The 17936-nt window shown below is 35.9% G+C and overlaps 1 protein-coding gene across 1 annotated transcript in view; it reads right to left on the bottom strand.

The window, feature by feature from the left end:
• The window catches only part of RIT2 (Ras like without CAAX 2), a 185049-nt gene that overhangs the window by 120274 nt on the left and 46839 nt on the right, over positions 1–17936 (bottom strand). The window contains exon 2 of the mRNA XM_066339790.1: positions 1382–1438. Within this exon, the coding sequence (XP_066195887.1) occupies positions 1382–1438 (57 nt within the window). The remainder of the gene's footprint in view (positions 1–1381; positions 1439–17936) is intronic.

Raw genomic sequence — 17936 nt, 5'->3', positions numbered from 1 at the left:
AGACCTTGATCCTAATCAGGTCCACTAGAAATTCTTGCAGTATGTACTTGGAATGCATCATAAACTTTCTTTCTCTTTATGATTATCTATTATTCATATTGTAGTGGTGTCTAGAGACTAATAAGTTAAGATTATGATGAGATACAATATAGGGATAAATACTGATGACAGGTGGATAGCTAATAATAAAGATGGATGTATGTACATAAATTAATGATGTCGATAACTAATAATGTTCCTCTTTTCCAATTAGATTTAATGACTTCAATTTTTTCTGAGAAGAGCAAATGAATTTGCAGCAAATCCACAGTAATTTTGCCTTCTTTAGAGCTGACACATCCCACTGGTGTTTTGTAATTCTTTTTAATAGTTATAAAACTACTAGTGACACAAAGAGTTTACATATTTTTTCATTATTAAAATTACAACCATTTGTCAAGAGTTAAAATCCAGGAAATGTGGAACACTATAGAAATAACAAATAAAAATAAAAGCTTTCATTGTCTGCTGTGTATACCAATACAGTAATTTTATAGAAGTTACAGGTGAGTTTGAAATATTTGACAATTAAAAAGAAAAAGAAAAAAATTTGGGCTGAGACGAATTGATTTCTCTTTTTCCCCCAAAGAAACCTTTGTTAATTTGGATGGCTTTAGTGCCTTCTATACTTATTAGACTCATACTCTGCCATCTTTTCCATGTTATAATTAAATATTGCACATGGATAATGCATATATATGAAAGTATAAGTAAAACTAAATAATAAAGGCACTCTTAAATGAATAAACATGCAGTTCTGACAATCACTCAGGATTTAAAGTTTGGTTTTGATAAAAATGTGTATTGTAAAAAAGTGTAAAGTAGATATGTGTGAATTTCTGTTATTACAAAAGTTTATAAAGTAGGTAAGCCCACAAAGTTAACAAAGTGTGTATACCTAGAGCACAACTCTGTAAAATTGAGTAGATATTTGATGTTCCTAGAGAAGGTCATCTAAGACTTTAACACTGGGAAATAGCACAAAAATAACAGAACTTAAAAAAACAGACAAACAAACCCCACTCCACATTGGAGTTTTCGTATTCTTTAGTATTTTTCTTTGTATTCTGCAGTTATAAATGCATGACATTAATAGTTACAGTGCATGAATGCAAAACCCTGTTTTTTAAAGAGATTTTTGTATCAAGAACATCAGGAAGAAATATCTGTAATAAAACCATGACACAACACAATTGTCATCACAAAATAAAGGTGTAATCTAAAGTTTTCAAATCTTGCTTCTATCTAAGACCCTTTTAGAAGCAGCTAAAAGTGAGTCTCACAGTCTCACACAGGCAGAAAAACTGAAAAGGGATGAAGGGGAGAAAAAACTTGTACTCACCTATAGTTGGGTCATGATAATCAGGGAACCGATGACTAATGAACTGCATTGTCATTGCTGCAGAGGAAAAAGAGGGAGAAGAAAAAAACTTATATCACCACCATTAAGTAGAAAAAAGGCAGAACACATGGATAACTCACAAATGTATCAGCTCAGATTGTGAGCAGAAAGTTTGTTTTATGTTTATGTTTTATTGTTTTATACTTCTCAGAACTGATAAATGAAGAAAAATATAAATTCAACCTCTTTACTTGTCTTAATTTCTTAATTTTTAAGCTTCATTGTATCAATTCTTGCGTTAAAATCTTACATGTTTTTAACACGTAAATACTGTTAATCTGATATTGCATACAGATGAAAATTGCCATGATAAAAGCATAAAACATCATCTACAAGAATGATTCATAAAAGTTTTCACAGTGCTACAAAATGCAACTAAGTGGAGAACCCAATTTGATTTCTGGTGTATTTAGGGATACCAAATTCATTAATCTTGATGCAACAGATGAAGGCTTTCCCTTAACCATCCAATCTTTCTTCTGAAGAGACTGTTTTATGACTGAAAATTAACTGCCTTCAGAAATTTTAGGAAAGTTACATGAGACTTTAGGGAAAATGCATTCTGCCATTTGCAATAGGTGGCAAGTGAAGTAAATTCCAGTTTGTGTAGAAAGACATAAACTTTACATTTCCTGTCCAACATGACATCTGAAGTCCATTGGCCCTGAAAAACCATGAAAGTAAACTTGGGTATTCAGTCACTACAGTAACATCATCAGCAATTAGAATAACATGGGAAGTTGCATTTTCTTTGTTGTTTTTTCCTCATAAGTTTGAATTTCAAACGATTTGAAAAGTAAGTGTATCTCCCGAACAATGACAGTTGTAAATAAAAGCCTTTCAAATGTGAAATATTTGAATTCTAATTAAATAGAAGAAAAAAGAAGAGTCAAACAGAATTTTTTCATATATTGTTTGTTTTTTTAACCATTTTCTTTCGATTTTTTATGGCAATAAAGTTCATCTACAGCTACTATACAGATATTTGTTTAAAAAAGTAGTCCACCTGAAACATAATTATCAGTCACAACACATGAAATCCAACATGAGATTTTGCCTCCTGTCTTGAAGATCTCAGATACTTTCAACAACATGCACAACAGGTTATGAGCAAGATGTGAGACATTTTAAAAATCTGCAAATCTGACTTTTCAAACAGCACTGCTTTATTTTAATGCTTGTCCTTCTCATAGTTTCAAGAAACAGAGGCTAGGGAGATGGCCTCTGTTAAATGATAAAACGATAAAGAGAAAAAGTATTAAACATTCATTAGCATGTTAATAAATTATTGCATCTTTAGTGTAGACAAATATAAATGCTAAAAAGAAGCATTATAAATTCATAGATACCCAGAAAGGATAACTGTGAAAGAAAAAGCTCATTCAGTCCATATATATGTTATAGAGCAATAAATCTACATACAGCCACACTCATGTCTTCTGTATTATATATTTTCAGATGCATTATTTTTAAACACTATGCATGTTAGGACACTTGTATTTCCAGGACAGACACCTGTTTTGTGTTGGTTTTTTTTTTAAAATCATGACAGATTTTTAGACACCTCTGTCTGATTGCTGTTAGTGGTATATGAAAAACAAATTCATGTCTGATGTGATCTGCCTAGTTTGTTCTTTGAAGCTGAGGCAACTAGCAAGAGATGTTGTTCATATGGTTTATGCCTACACATTTCCAGCTTTCAGAGGCCCTATACCAAAACTGAATTTCATTTGCTTCACTACCAGTTACTTTCTTTTGGCAAGCATTTTTTTTTCCTTAAAAAACATCCCAAACTATTCTGCACCCGATCTCATTCTGATTCCTTTTGGAGCTATGCCTACATCACAAAATCTGTAATTATAATTGAAACAAAAATTCTCAGAGGACAGGCAGAACTCATGGTAAATGTTTTTCCTCTCGCTTGAGACAGCCAACACTCAATATATCATTTATATCCTCATCAAATCCACAGGACTCAAGAGGACTAAAATTTGAAAGGATCATACTGTATTAAATACCAAGTTTTCTATTGTGGCGTGCAAAAGTGAAAGTGTTCCAAAGGAATGTGAATGTGAGGACATGGTTTAGTGCAGGTCTTTGCAGTGCTGGGTTAATGGCTGGACTTGATGATCTTAGAGATCTTGTCTAGCCTGAACAATTCTGTGTTTCTATGATTTGTACATAAAAAGAATCTGGAATCACAGAATATGAGGAATGTATTAAAAGAGGCACTCAAAGCAATGAAGTGAGAGCACCTTACATTCATCTCCTTCAGAAAATAATGAATAAAAACTCCCTCTTTATACCTCTTGCCCCACAGTTTCTTCCTTGACCACCCTTTGCCACAAGCTCCCCCTAATTACCAGGGGAAGGAATGTTGGCTTCTTAAGTCTTCATCACCTCTCACATGAGGATTTAGCACTCTTTCACAGGAACTGAGTACAGAAAGAACACTGATCTTTTTAATCAATAAATTACAATGCAAGATAAGGAAATTGGCATATAAGTAGTGGGAATTGCAACCCATGTTTCTCTGTGTGTTCCTTAAGATAAGAATTTTCCTTTTCTGCTATACTCAAGTTCATATTAATGCAAAAAGTATTTTCAGAGCAGGCATAGCTGGTCACTTTGTCTAAGGGAAAGGAATAACTGAACTGTGGATACAAAACCATATGTGTTATACCAGGAGGATGAAGAACAAAGAACTCTGTAAACATTTGATGCGCAACAACAGCTTTGTCCAGTTTTATTAGGTATTCCACAGACTTGGCTGCTGGATGTGCAGAAATCACATCTGAATGATGGTTGAAAGTTGGTGGAGTGCTTCCCAGAGGAAAAGGACCTTCAATCACCACTGCCATGAAACCACGTAGCTCAGCAGGAGCCTCAGGAATTAGACCTGCCTATAACCAACCCTATCTGGGCTTCCCAGCAGGACACCTGCGTCAGCTGGAATACACTGGCCTCTTCATTTCTACTAACATCAACTCCAAAGTCATTTTCCGGAGTGAATTAATTTTGAAAACTAGCACAAAAATCATACTGGTATTTCATGCTGTGTGTTGAAAATATTCTTTTTGGTCCCATGGTTTTCCTCATCCTTTTTTTTTTTTTTTTTTTTTTTTCTTCCCATATAAATTAACACTCATGCCTAAAAAATTCCAGCTGTAATTGAATACTATTGTGACTTTTCCCCTTTGGAAATCCAAATTATATTACACAAAATTTATACAGGTCTATAAATTAAGGCCACACACAAAGCACAAAGTGTGTTTTTAAAACAGGATGTGAAAATAAAATATATTGATAAGACTGATGCTTGAATAAATACATATACATGTGAAAACTATGTCATTTAAGAAATGGTTAAACAAACAAAATCAAACCAAGCAAAACCCTTTTGATCCATAGTAGATATAGGGAAACATTTTGAATTGCAAGTTGTCTGAACAATTTTAATGAATATTTTATGACACTGTGAATATCATTTCATTTAAATGGGACATGTACATCACACAGCAGTTATGATAAGTAAAAGGATCATTGTTTCAGATGAATAGCATCTTCATTATATCCATCTGTGGCTAAGTAAATGCAGGTTGGCCCAGCTAAGTAAGTGTAAGCCTGACATGCATGAGTAACTTTAAAGTTCTCATGTCTTTTTAAATGAAGAAAGGGGTTCAGATCCTTCAGATCAAATCCTTCAGATTCATTTTTTTCCAAAAATGCTCATCTAATGTTCATTAACTGTCTAAAAAGCTGTACATTATACCTATGCTGGCATAGAAATATATATATCTGTTCTTTGAATAATAAACTTAGTCCGGTCTTCTACTTTCAGCGTAATTCAAAATCCCCCTTAAAGTTATTTTATTAACCACTGAGTAGAAAATGCAATACTTAGAAAAAGGCTAAGGTCACATATTTATTCTAAGCATCCTTTTGACCAGTACAGCAATACTAAATTTCATCTAAAGAAAGTAGTAATCATAAAAATATGTATGTATGAGTCGGTTTACAAGCCGATAGGAAAAATGTTTTGATACTCCTAACAGCTGTGAGAGCAGATAGAATAGAATCCCACTCTGCTTTTAATTTTCTCTACATTTTATTCATACCAAAAACTTTGAAAGCAGTCCTACACCTATTTTTCAAGGTTGGAGAGTACATTGTAAGCTTACACAATATTTGTTATGCTAATAGTATCCTTGATGTGAATATCTCATCCTGAGCTTCCTATCCCTCTTTATTAACCCAAGAGCTTCCACATATTTCACACTCTCTTAGTGACGGTGTGATAATAAATCCATTTCCAACAGAATGTTTACCCTCATCACAAAATCCCACCCTTTAAACACTTTAACAGAATTACCACCATAGTTGCAACTCAGAGACCAGTGATTCCATAGGTTTGATTCACACAATTTTAATTTAGATCCACCCTTCCAGTAGATCTTTGACTCGTGTTTTTTATAAATATTGAGGTTTCAATGAGACCAAAAATATGATATGGTGAAGTCAGTGGATTTGAGGATTAGTTAATGAAGTTCATGAGAAAAGAAGAGAGCACATAGATATTATTAGAATAGAGAAGATGGCAAAAAACCACACAATATGAAAATAAGTGCACCAAAAGAAGAGACATTGCCGTGGAAAAACAAGAGATAAATATGTTTAACTTAAAAATTTGACATGCAAACTTGCCTCTATTTATATGTGACATTGAATAACTTTGTAAAACATGGTCAGAGCATATTAAACATATCTGATTTTAAAATTTAATAAAGTATTTGCATATTAATAAATAAATGCAAATTATGTTGTATCAAAATTAGACTATTTCAATCACTGCTCAATCACTATATTTTGCTACTATTTTATTTCTGAGATACTAGAGAGTTTGAATAGTTCTGTTTTTTCTGGTAGTTTCATACCACAAGACCTTAGGAGCCATCATCTAAAATGCATAGTCTTTTCAAAAGTTCATGTGTGAAGACTGGGGTGTTTACTTTTATTTTGTTAGCTTGGAAAAATTACAAACATCTCTATAACTAACTATGAATTTTTAGATTGGCACATCAAATAAATAATCATTTGCAGTTACGTCTCTACCTATTGAATCTTAACCAACAGACCATGTGAACTTCAACCAGGGCAAATTCTGTTACTACCTGGGATGGGGCAAGCCTGGATGAATGGACAGACTGGGGCATGAGATGGGGCTGGAAAGCAGGCACAGGGAAAGGGACCTGGGGCTTCTGGTAAGTGGCAGGTTGAACATGAGCCAGCAGTGCCCTGGAGCCAGGAGGGGCATCCCTGTCCTGGGGGCATCAGGCCCAGCATGGCCAGCTGGGCAAAGGAGGAGGTTGTCCTGCTCTGCTCTGAGCTGGGGCAGCCTCACCTCCAGTGCTGGGGGCAGGTTTGGGTGCCTCAATATAAGAAAGGTCTAAAGCCATTAGAGAGTGTCCAAAGGAGGGCTGTGAGCATGGTGAAGGTCCTTGAGGGGCAGCCACGTGAGGAGTGGCTGAGGGCACTGGGTCTGTTCAGCTGGTGGAGACTGAGGGGAGAGCTCAGTGCAGTTACAGCTTTTCCTTATGAGGGAAGAGCAGGGACAGGCACTGATCTCTGCTCTGTGGTGACAGTGACAGACCCCAGGGAATGGGCTGAAGTTGTGTCAGGGGAGCTTTAGGTTGAATATTAGGAAAAGGTTCTTCCCCCAGAGGGTGTTTGGGCAATGGAACAGACTCCCCAGAGAACGGGCACAGCACCAATCCCAACAGAGTTCCAGGAGTGCTTGGACAATGCACTCAGAGACATGGTGAGATTGTTGGGGATGGTCTGGTGCAGGACCAGGAGTTGGACTCAAGGACCATAGTGAGTTCCTTCCAACTCAGAACACTTTTTCATTCTGTTATTCTGTGGAGAGTAGGAAGTCAAGACAGGGCTTTTTGTTTGATTGGGGTTTGTTTGGCTGGTTTTTGTTTGGCTGGTTTTTGTTTGGCTGGTTTTTGTTTGGCTGTTTTTTGTTTGTTTGTTTAAAAAAATCTAATGAGCTCTATGAACTGCATTAACAATCACAGCAACTTTGAGTGGTTGGAGACACCAATAATTCTGAAGTATATTAGGAGGAGAAAAAAAATTTCAATATTTTCTAAATGCAATCTGAAAAAGATTTCATCTGTGTTCAGTTTCTGCAAGTTTAATGACTCAAGGTCAGAAAGAATGAGAAAAGGAAAAAGTATTAAAATTAAACAAAATTTTTGCTATGAAGCAAATGAGAAATATTAGCTATGGATTAATTTAGGCTGTGGACTAGAAAATATTTCTGGACATTATATAAGGTATCTTCTGGAACAAGATTGAAGCATGGAAAATGGAAAAACTCCCTCTTTTTTAAAAGAGATTTTAAGTGAAATGATTGAATCAGTGAAACGTTATATTATTTTGGACATTTTTCCCCTGTATTCTCGGTTTCAGGTAGGGAAAATGTTAATTTAATGTATGACATTTTAGTAAGAATATAATCAGATACACGACTATTATCAGTTCTGGAAAAGAAGGTCGGGTTTCCTAAAATATTACATGCTTTAGATCTCAAAAACTTTATAAAGCATTTTGCTTTCCAGCATTTTGCTTTCATATGGAAAGCACTATATTGTGAAACTCAAAGATAATTTAAATGGCCCTAGATTTATGATCTTCTTGGGGTGAGAGGGCTAGTGGGAGAACCTGGAGAAGATTCATATACAATTACTGAAGTCACAGCTAGCCTGTCTGCAGATTTTATGGCTTTAAACAAAATATGTTGCATTTCTGAGTTTGTTTTCCTACAATTTCCTAAGAATACTTTTCTCTATCAGATAGGCGACAGTTTTCCAAAGGACTATGTGATTGGAGCATGTAAGCTATTTCCTTTAATTTCTATTTATTTTATATACACTATGTAGATTACAGTATGTTTTAGAATAAATAACTGATAGTTTTAGTCACCTGAAAAAAACAAAGGGAATGGTGGGGTCTGAGGAGCATTTATTTGGGAGAAAAAGATGTATAAGATGATAAGCAATGTCTAATGGAAGGTATTTTTTACTTAGCTTCATGAAATTTAAAGAGTAAAAGCCAGGTACCTGGAGATACAGGGAAAATTGTCTAGCAATATGGTATTTTTGCACACTGATTACAGTTATTTGTATGATTGCCCCATGACACGGTAAATGGCAAAGTGTATAGCTAGATAAAAACTGTGATTTTTTTAAAACTGGTTGCAGTAACCTCAAAGATGTCAGCCCACAAAAATACACCCTTGTCTTCATACTTCCAGGGGATGTGAGGAATTCTAAGCAGAAATTTTAACGCCTTTTACTTTGTTCTTCCCCAAACACCATTATGGACTAGGTGCACTGACAGGCAATCAGGCTACAGACACATTTGTTATGGCCCAATACAACTATTTTTACATTGTCATACCGTTTAAGGAATTGGCCAAAAGCTTTACCACTTGTTTCAGGAGTGAATGCTGCAAGATCTGTGAGCTGCAATTATTAATTTTTCAGGTATTCCAATGTATTATTTATTGAGCATTAGCTCTGAAATGAAGGCAAGCAGAATTTCATTTCTGTGTTAAACACATTCCGGTGTCCTAGAAAAATACAGAAGTTTTCTGTAACACAACCTCCTACATAGGCTGGGATGCTGGTACAGCATTGGATTTTGTTGAGATTTTTTTGTTGGGTTTTTGTTTGTTTGTTTGTTGGGGGGGGGTTGTTGGTTTTTTTGGGGTCTTTTTGTCTTTTTTGTTTTGTTTTTCTAAATTTGTGATTGTTTTGTTCATCTACAGAAGCTGAAGTCCACTGAAAAGAATATCAGGCATCAGAAAGAAATAGTCTTAAAATCAAAAGTCTTTTAAATTAAATCTGTACTATAAGAGTGAAAATTAAACACACAAAAGCCCATGTAAATTTTAAACAGAATAAGAAAATCAAGTTACTAAGGCAGCTGGAGCAGAAACAGGGAACTCTTCCTTATCCACTGTAACTCTTACCACTGTAAGGTAAGAGCAGACTGTAACCAAAATATGTTGATGTGGAGTTAGTGGCAACAAAGAAAGGCAGATGCTTTCTTTGGAAAGTATTCAGTTTTATAATTACTCCTCTTGCATCAGAATGAAACAAAGGACTCAATGAAGAAACCTATATGTTGAGATAATGTGTTTCCTAAGAGTAAAAAGAAAGAATTAGGAAGAAGGTGAGGGAAAAGAAAAAGTAGAAAAACATCTTTTGTTTTGGGTGATCTTGAATGAACTAATAAAAATCAGTAATCATAGAGCAGTTTTCACCCTGGTCTTTCCTATAATCATTAGATGTAGAGATGAGTTCTCATTATTTCCCTTGAAGGTGTCATTAGAGGAAAAATGACAAGTATTAGGCAGTGGTTACAGTTTTCCATCATGGACTGAAGGATTGTTCTGGGTTGACCTGCCTCCTATCCCATATATCCATCCCATATCTTGGATACATTGTTGTGTCTGGCAGCTGCCCCTCCCTCTCTGGCGGGGGCCTGCAGCCTTTTGCTTTCGCTTTTGCTGCTGCTGTCAGCTTTTCTGCTTCGGCTTTTCTGCTTCGGCTTTTTGCTAGCTTGGCTGCCTTGCTTCGCTGCTGTTGTTTTTCTGTTGCTTTCTTTCCCTTTCTCTCTTTTTTCCCTCTCTCTCTCTCTTCTGCTGCTGGCTTTTCCACTGCTTCTGTTTGGTTTTTTGTCCTTCCTTCCTTCCCCCCCCCACTCCCAAGGTTTGAACAGGCTCCGGACCTGACCTGACCTGACCTGAGAAGTTGGAGAAGTCCCGGGTCTGCAAGAGATGCGTCGTCACACCCTCTTTATCACAGTAACCCCCTTTTCCCACTTTCGGTGTTGGGGAGTGTTCCTTTTTTATTGTCAATAAACCGTTTTTTCCACTATTCCTCCAAGGCATTTTTCCTTCCTGAACCCAGGCTGGGGGGGGGGGGGGGGCAGGGGGGGAAGGGGTGGTGGAAGTTTTGGATTAGGGGACTCCTTTTGGAGGTTCTTCCCTAATTTATTCCAAACCAGGACAAGGATGAACAGAGAAATTGTGCAAAAAAAAAAAAAAAAATCATCCTAGACATGAGAAACTTGTAGGAAAATGCTGTTCAGCAAAAGTGCTCTCATGGCAGAAAAGTTCCATGTCTTCTGAATAAGCACATTCTAGTGAAAAACAGCTGAAAAAGACTTCTAACTACCATTAATATCTACATCCAGACTCAGTTCCAGGTCAAAAGGCAGAACACATTGCATTGTAAAATTTGTGTTAAAAATTCCATTTAGCAGTTAAGGAAACAAGGAAGTAGATAAGAGTTGCATTTATTGCCCACATAAGAGACATCATCATAATGTGATACAAATTAACAATAATGATAAGGTAGATTGCTACCATTTACAAACCATTTCCTCTGTAGTGTATCCCTGATCCCTTCCCAAAAATTCTCCCACAAAAATACTGAACATTCCCTACCCTGCTTGGCTTATGTGATTTGACAAGATGCCTTAATAAACAAAAATTACTGCTGGTAAATGCTACCATTAGTGCATCTTCCCACTGTATTTCTTCCATCAAGTTAAAATCGGAGAGAAAACTTAATGCGTCTTTTACTGTTCTTCAGTTAGCAAATCCAATGGCAACTTAAACCTTCCATTAGTGAGTAATCCAGCATATAATGATATAAGTAGGTTTTAAAGCAGGCTCCAGGATAATATGATTTTTAAAACAGAATGCAATAAATAAAGCTATAAAGACTCAATTTTAACATATTATTTCAGAGAAGAATAGAACTGATCTTGAACCATTGCAGACAGACATGTTTCAATTAAGGTCAATGATTAAATCTCATTTTTACAAAGGGGGTACAGCAAACAAGAGAAATACAGGGTCGTTCTTGATACAAGTGGGCTTTGGCTTCCTACTACCAGCCTCAAGTATCATTACTTCACTGGGAAAAACACTTTCAAAAAAGGATAAAGTCATTTCACTCAATGTGAAAAAAACCTGCTCACTAACCACATCTATTTCTCTCATTCTTTTTTTAACTGTTGACACGTTTCCTGTAACGATAACTCGAGATGCTCCAGCTTGACTTGCTGCTGTTTCAGGTGGTGGCAAATTGAGGTTGTTTGCAGGTTTCCTAACATAAACTAGTGGTTAGCTCCTGTGGTACCTCCCATGTGAAATTACACCCCATACATCAAGCAGTGAGGAATTGGCAGTGACAGCAGCTATATTTTCTTGTGAGTGGGAGAGCGTAGCTGCTGTTCGGTAATGTGGTACCAACTTTTCTGTACATCAAACCTGTGGTCTGGAAAATTGATGACACATCAAAGAGGAAGACACAACTCTTCCATTTAAATCCACACAGAAATCTTATTCAGGGTTAAAACAGAGATGAAGTTTTTATTCTTTCTTTTCTTTCCAGTGCCAGGTTTTCTTAATGTATCAGTTATAGTGAATTGGGTATCCTGATTCACAGATACTGTTGGCATCTAATTCCCTTTGACTAAACAGGTTTTAGGTGCATATCTATCTGGTGATCTGAACCACAACCTTTTGTGTCTCCCTCAAACATTCAGATGTCTTGTTGAAAGTTTATAGAACCACAGAATCATTTAGGTTGGAAAGGACTCCCATATCCAGCCATTCACCCAACACTGATAAGGCCACCACTAACACTTGTTCACAGGCACCATATCCACATGGCTTTTAAATCCCTCCAGAGATGAGGACTCCAACACTGCCTTGGCAGCCTGTGCAAATGCTTTATAAACCTTTTGGTAAAGAAATTTTTCCCTAGTATTTAATCTAAGCCTTCTCTGGCACAACTTCAGGCCATTTCTTCTTGTCCTGCCACTTTTTACCTGGGAGAAGATGTTGACCTCCACCTGGTTCCAACCTCCTCTCAAGGCATTTGTAGAGAGTGATGAGTGTTGTTGATGACTAAAGTTTTGATCTTGTTTCCTGCTGCTGATATAACCTCCATTCAAATTAAAATATTTCACTGTGAGAAAATTGGTTTAGATGTACCAAACAGAGACAAAATTATTGATTTAGACAGATAGCATCAACATTCTTGAAAGTGTGAAACTGGTTTACTAAGACTACTGTTATATATTTTATAATAAATCACATATGTTTACCCTTCTACTATAAATTAGTATCATTTATAGATAATTATTAATTACAACCATATTTTTTTAATTTCTGTTTATTAAGGTACCTTAATATGCTGGTTTTCCTTTTGAATGAAAGTGTAAAAAAAAAAACATAAAATATTGTATTTTTCTCAGAAATTCACTCATCCTTCCATTCTATATCTGACACATTTTTTTTCATTAATAACCATGGTAGTCAAATTCTTAAGTCAGAAAACTGACTCCAGAACATTGTTAACATCCCAATAAATATTTTAATTCCTCAAAAACATTTGATTATCCCCAGAATGTTGTCCTCAACAATTTTTTTCCTACTCATATATTTCAATTTACATTTCTCTTAATGGAGTTATTTATCTCAGAGGAACTAAATACCACATCATTTGCATTATATGAGTGGAAAAGTGTTCCTCACTGCTGGGGTGACTTTGCACTCAACATATTTTCTCTGTCATGTCTCAGATGTTTTCTCACTTAGTTAATTAGGCAACATTTCACAACAAAGTCAAACCTGCCACATTAACTCTTACACCAACATGAATTCTTAATATCTTTGGTACTGTACTGAAAGCATTTCTGTAATATTAGGGAACGATGAGGCTCCTTAGTTGATTCCCCCTGCATCTACACATGAACACACTCAAGTCTAAAAGCCCAGCAATTATGAACTGCTCCCCAAAAAACAAATCAAACCATTGAGAAAGCCTGGAAATGAGGAAAATAAGGCCTTTTGGATGGAAGAGTTATGCCTACAACTAGGTGCCTACCACTAGGTCAGGCATTTCAAAATCCCATCCAAGCTGGCCCCAAAATTTTAGACATGCTGTAACATACATCCTACAGTTCTAAATGGTAGCTTTAACATTTTAAGGACATGAAAAGGAATGTAGTATCTTAATATCTAAATACTTCTGGAGTTAATTGGGAAGAAGAGAGTTTTTAGACCCAGAAAACAAGTAATTTGGAGACAAACCAATGGGAAATAATGAGCTATTTCAGAGGACGACACTGACTCTTATGTTGATACCTTCACTTTACATAGTAGTCACAGAAAAAACCCTGACGAACTTTTATGATGTGTGAATCTCGAAACAGTTGTTTTGAGCTTTTGACTCTGCTACCAGCTCTCTATCCTTTGATTATCACCAGAATATTTTCTGCCTCAGTTTCCAAACCTGCAAGAGAACCAAGGTAACACAAGATGGACAGGAAGCTCTGAGATTTACAAGATTGTCGCATAAAATTTGGCTGTGAATGCATTCTTTAACTGTTCATCTAAAAACAAGTCAATAAAACCATGAAATTTCTAAGAACAGATTTAGCCAGTCCCTTCAACATAAAATTATGTGGGTGATAGGAGGCAGGAGACATGAGATCAAGCATTTTGCATAAGACATTCAAAATTAGTGATAGAGATCAAAAGACTAAAAGTAGAAGGATGAAAAAGTGAAATGACGTCTCTCATCCTCTTCCTGCTCTCTCTGTACAAACTTGACTGGAAGTTGACATCTGCCAAAAGCACATTCATATTGCTTGATGCATGCACATGCTATATTATGGTGATGTATTGACAGCAGGTACAGTTGCCAGACATGTTTGGGGGTGAAAGGTAGCACTTCAGGTGCTAAAAGAGGTGATTTATTACAGCATTAGTGTGCCTCTGAAAAGGTCAGAAAGCTGCAAAACACACATAAAATTGTAGATGGTTGATTGTAATTTCACAGCAAAAACAATACATTATCCTATTCAGTCTTGTATCCTCAGTGTGAATAAGAAATGTTTAAGTTCTTGATACCAGCAACATGGAAAGACTTGACACTGTTTGATTTTTTTTCCTACAGCTGGAAGTAGATAATTCACAACCCAGAAGCACTTAGACACCAGAATAGGGTGAGTTTCAATCTTTCATTCTCCTGGGGTAAACTCCCTTATATGTATTTTGTAATGACTCTCTGGTCTTGGTGTCATTTATTCTGGTGTGAACCAGCTGTCTTGGGGGGTTGTGGTGCTATGCATCACCTTCACTTGATGGCTGACAGAAGCCCTGTTTGGTGACCGTAGACCTTTCCATGAAAAACCAGCAGCAGGTAAAACACCCCAACCAACCGACTGACCATACCAAACTGAAACAACCTTCCAAATATTCCTATTCTCCCCAAACAAGCACGGTGTACTTATACAAGTCTTGTAATTTACATAAAAAGCAAAATTCTTCTCAGGATTTCTGAAATTTAATTTGGAACACAATATATTGGGTTGAGAGTGATGAATAAAAAACATTTTTGAACTTTAAAAGAAAAAACCCTTAGAATCAAAATTAGCTTCTGATTCATAAAAGGCCATAAAAGAGGATAGATATATGTAGTCATTTCTGGATTTTCCTAATTACTGTGAAAACTTGTTCTATAATCAGATCTCTTTAGCAAAAATAATTTTGCCCTAGGGTCAGGAGATTTACTTCATCTGCTCCATCTTTGGACTAGGATTTATGCTTTCCCAGTCTCTACAGTAATTATAGCATTGAAATTTTGTCTTGGTGGTGCAGAGGCATCCTAACTCATCTCCCTAAAAATCATGATTTGGCAGCTGAAAACCACATAGAGCCTGGTAAGCTTATGACTACCTTAAACGCAAAAAACCCACAGATCTTTAGGTTATAACAACTGGAAATATTCCCTTAAGTATATAAAAAAGAAAGGACTTAGAAGGACTTTTAGGGGCTCAGTGATATTGAATGATGATATTGAAGTACTCTGCATACTAACAGTATGACGATATTGTGTTATGCTGATTCAGAAATGACTCAGCTCAATTACCAGAAAAGAGGAGAATCAGGTCTTTTTCAAAGGTACAGTGATACACACGTGACAGAATGACTCATCCATCATCAGTGTTTTAGTCAGCGAAGTCTGGCTGAATGGCAAGTATTTATAACTGGAAAATAGTCAGTCAATCAAAAGGAAGTAAGCAAAAAAATCTGTGTATTAAGTCTGATTTCTAACATCCAACTATGAGGTCATTACATTCCATAACTTGAACACCACTTTAGTGCCAGTATCTGTCCAAATCCAATCTATTGAACGATGTGTTTTTTTTATTTCTCTCTGGTTTTGATGCAGGAATATATATTTTGCAGCACTCACCTAAGCACATAGTGGATAATCTCTGTCCATTTTCTTGTGATAATATATTTTTTCTTCTTCAGTATGTCTTTCACTATAGGTTTCACTACAGTTTTACATGTCATGCATGATAGGGCTTGGAACCTCTTCCTTTGAGAGATCCTTGCATAAAAGTTTTGAAGGAGATAAACAAAGAAACACAGAAATTACTGGGAATTTCTACATTGATATTCATTGACATTTCATTTAAGTTTTTACTTGTGCAATTCTCTTTCCACAATGTCCCTCAGCAGGAGTATTTAAGTATCTTCCAAAAGAAACCATACTGAGTGAATTTGTGCCTCTGAGATAAGTGGCAAATCTTTCTATTTAGGCTGAAATTTCTGTTATATCTACATTAAACTGTGGTTATTTGCCTTTATATTTTGCAAATTAATACACTTATTATCTATAACTTTCCTTTGGTGAATGTATAGTTTCATGTCTCAAAATTTTAATGATTTTATAGAGGGGAAAATAAAAATTAAATATTAAATATAACTTTATATAAGTTTAAAATAAAAATATATATTCAACTCCTGATTATGTTTTAGATTGAAAAATATCTTTTCTTTCAAAGAAAAAATCTTTATTAACACTCAGATCTAGAACTCATCTAACTCCTTTAGCCAAGCCATAAAAAAAGAGCCACAACTATACAAGATCTTTAACCCTGTGCATAGGTGAAACCCAAGGAAATATAGAGTATACAGGCCATAATCAAATTATTTTCTGCCAATTGCAAGCTGACTGATTTCACATAAAGACTAAACCAGAGCAAAAGCTGTCAGTGGTATTTGGGAGGCCTTTATTCTAAGCTAGGTTATTTCATTTTTTTTAGTTCAGTAGATTTTAGTTTTTCTCAGAAGTTTTCTAAAAATGAGAGAATTGATACATATCTATCTATTTATCTATCTATCTATCTATCTATCTGTACACAGACAGATAAATAGGTACAGAGAGAAAGAGAGGGAGGTAAAGAAAGAAAGAGAGACATGCACCAGTATTTTCTGGGGAAAAAAGGAAAAGTAAAAGGTATCTACAAAACGGTTTCACATTCCAGTTTCTCATTTGAGTGATGAAATCTGTTAGATGCCTGAACCTGTAGGACTGAACCTGTAGGAGCTGAGGAGACTGGCCACAGCACCAGTGGCTGTGTGTGTGAATTTGCCTTATTATCTGCATGATAAATTTTCCTTTTCAAAAGCATTTGGCGAAAGTTTTCTTCTTACTCTGACATAACATTTGAAAAACAACTTCATGTGAGATCTTTAAGTGCTTTTAAAGCTGTCAAATATGTCCATAAAGCACACAAAAAAAGTCAAGAAATCAGAAATAATGCAAAAAGGGCAAATAATAGAAGTGAATTAAACAAAATTCTAGTACCATCAATATATAAAAATATATCATTTCATAAGGCATGGTTGTTGCTACCTCTAATCACATATGCTTTTGAAGTCTAAACTGGCGCATTTGCTTTACTTTAAAGCCAATGAGGTTATTTGCATGTCTGAAGAAAAAATTAAGCTCATGGAAATTGCCTAAATTGGGTATAATCTGCTAATTTGCAAAATTTAGCAATCTTCAGTCAATTCCCTTATTGTAATTTTGAGCTAGTAGAAAAGTACAAGATTGAAAATCAAATTAAACCAATCTAAAAACTATTCTGGAAAGATTCAGATATTTAGATATTTCAAGAAAGTGCCATAAAAACTATGTATTTAAAAAAAAAATAGTGAAATCTGTGAAATACACTTGTGACCTTAAAAATTTTATATATGAAACTGTTCTGGGTGAGCTGCCTCCTATCCCATATATCCATCCCATATCTTGGATATGTTGTTATGTCTCACAGCTGAATCCCGCCCTCTTGGGCGGGAGCCTGCAGTTCCTTCTTTTCTTTTTCTTTCTTGGCTGTTTCGGCTTGTGCTTTAGCTAGCTCGGCTGCTTTTGCCTTCTTCGCTTTGCTTTGCTTCACTCTGCTCTCCGGCTGCCCCTGCCGCCGTTCTTCTTCGCCCCCCCCCCCCCCCTCCCCCCGCTGCTTCTGTTTGGTTTTTTTTTTCCCTCCTTCCTTTCTCGCCCCCCCCCGCCAAGGTTTGAACCGGCTCCGGACCTGACCTGAC

This window comes from Sylvia atricapilla, chromosome Z (assembly GCF_009819655.1).
Source record: "Sylvia atricapilla isolate bSylAtr1 chromosome Z, bSylAtr1.pri, whole genome shotgun sequence".
Lineage (NCBI taxonomy): Eukaryota > Metazoa > Chordata > Aves > Passeriformes > Sylviidae > Sylvia > Sylvia atricapilla.
The sequence above is the reverse complement of the archived record's forward strand: the minus strand, read 5'-3'. Positions and strand labels throughout refer to the sequence as shown.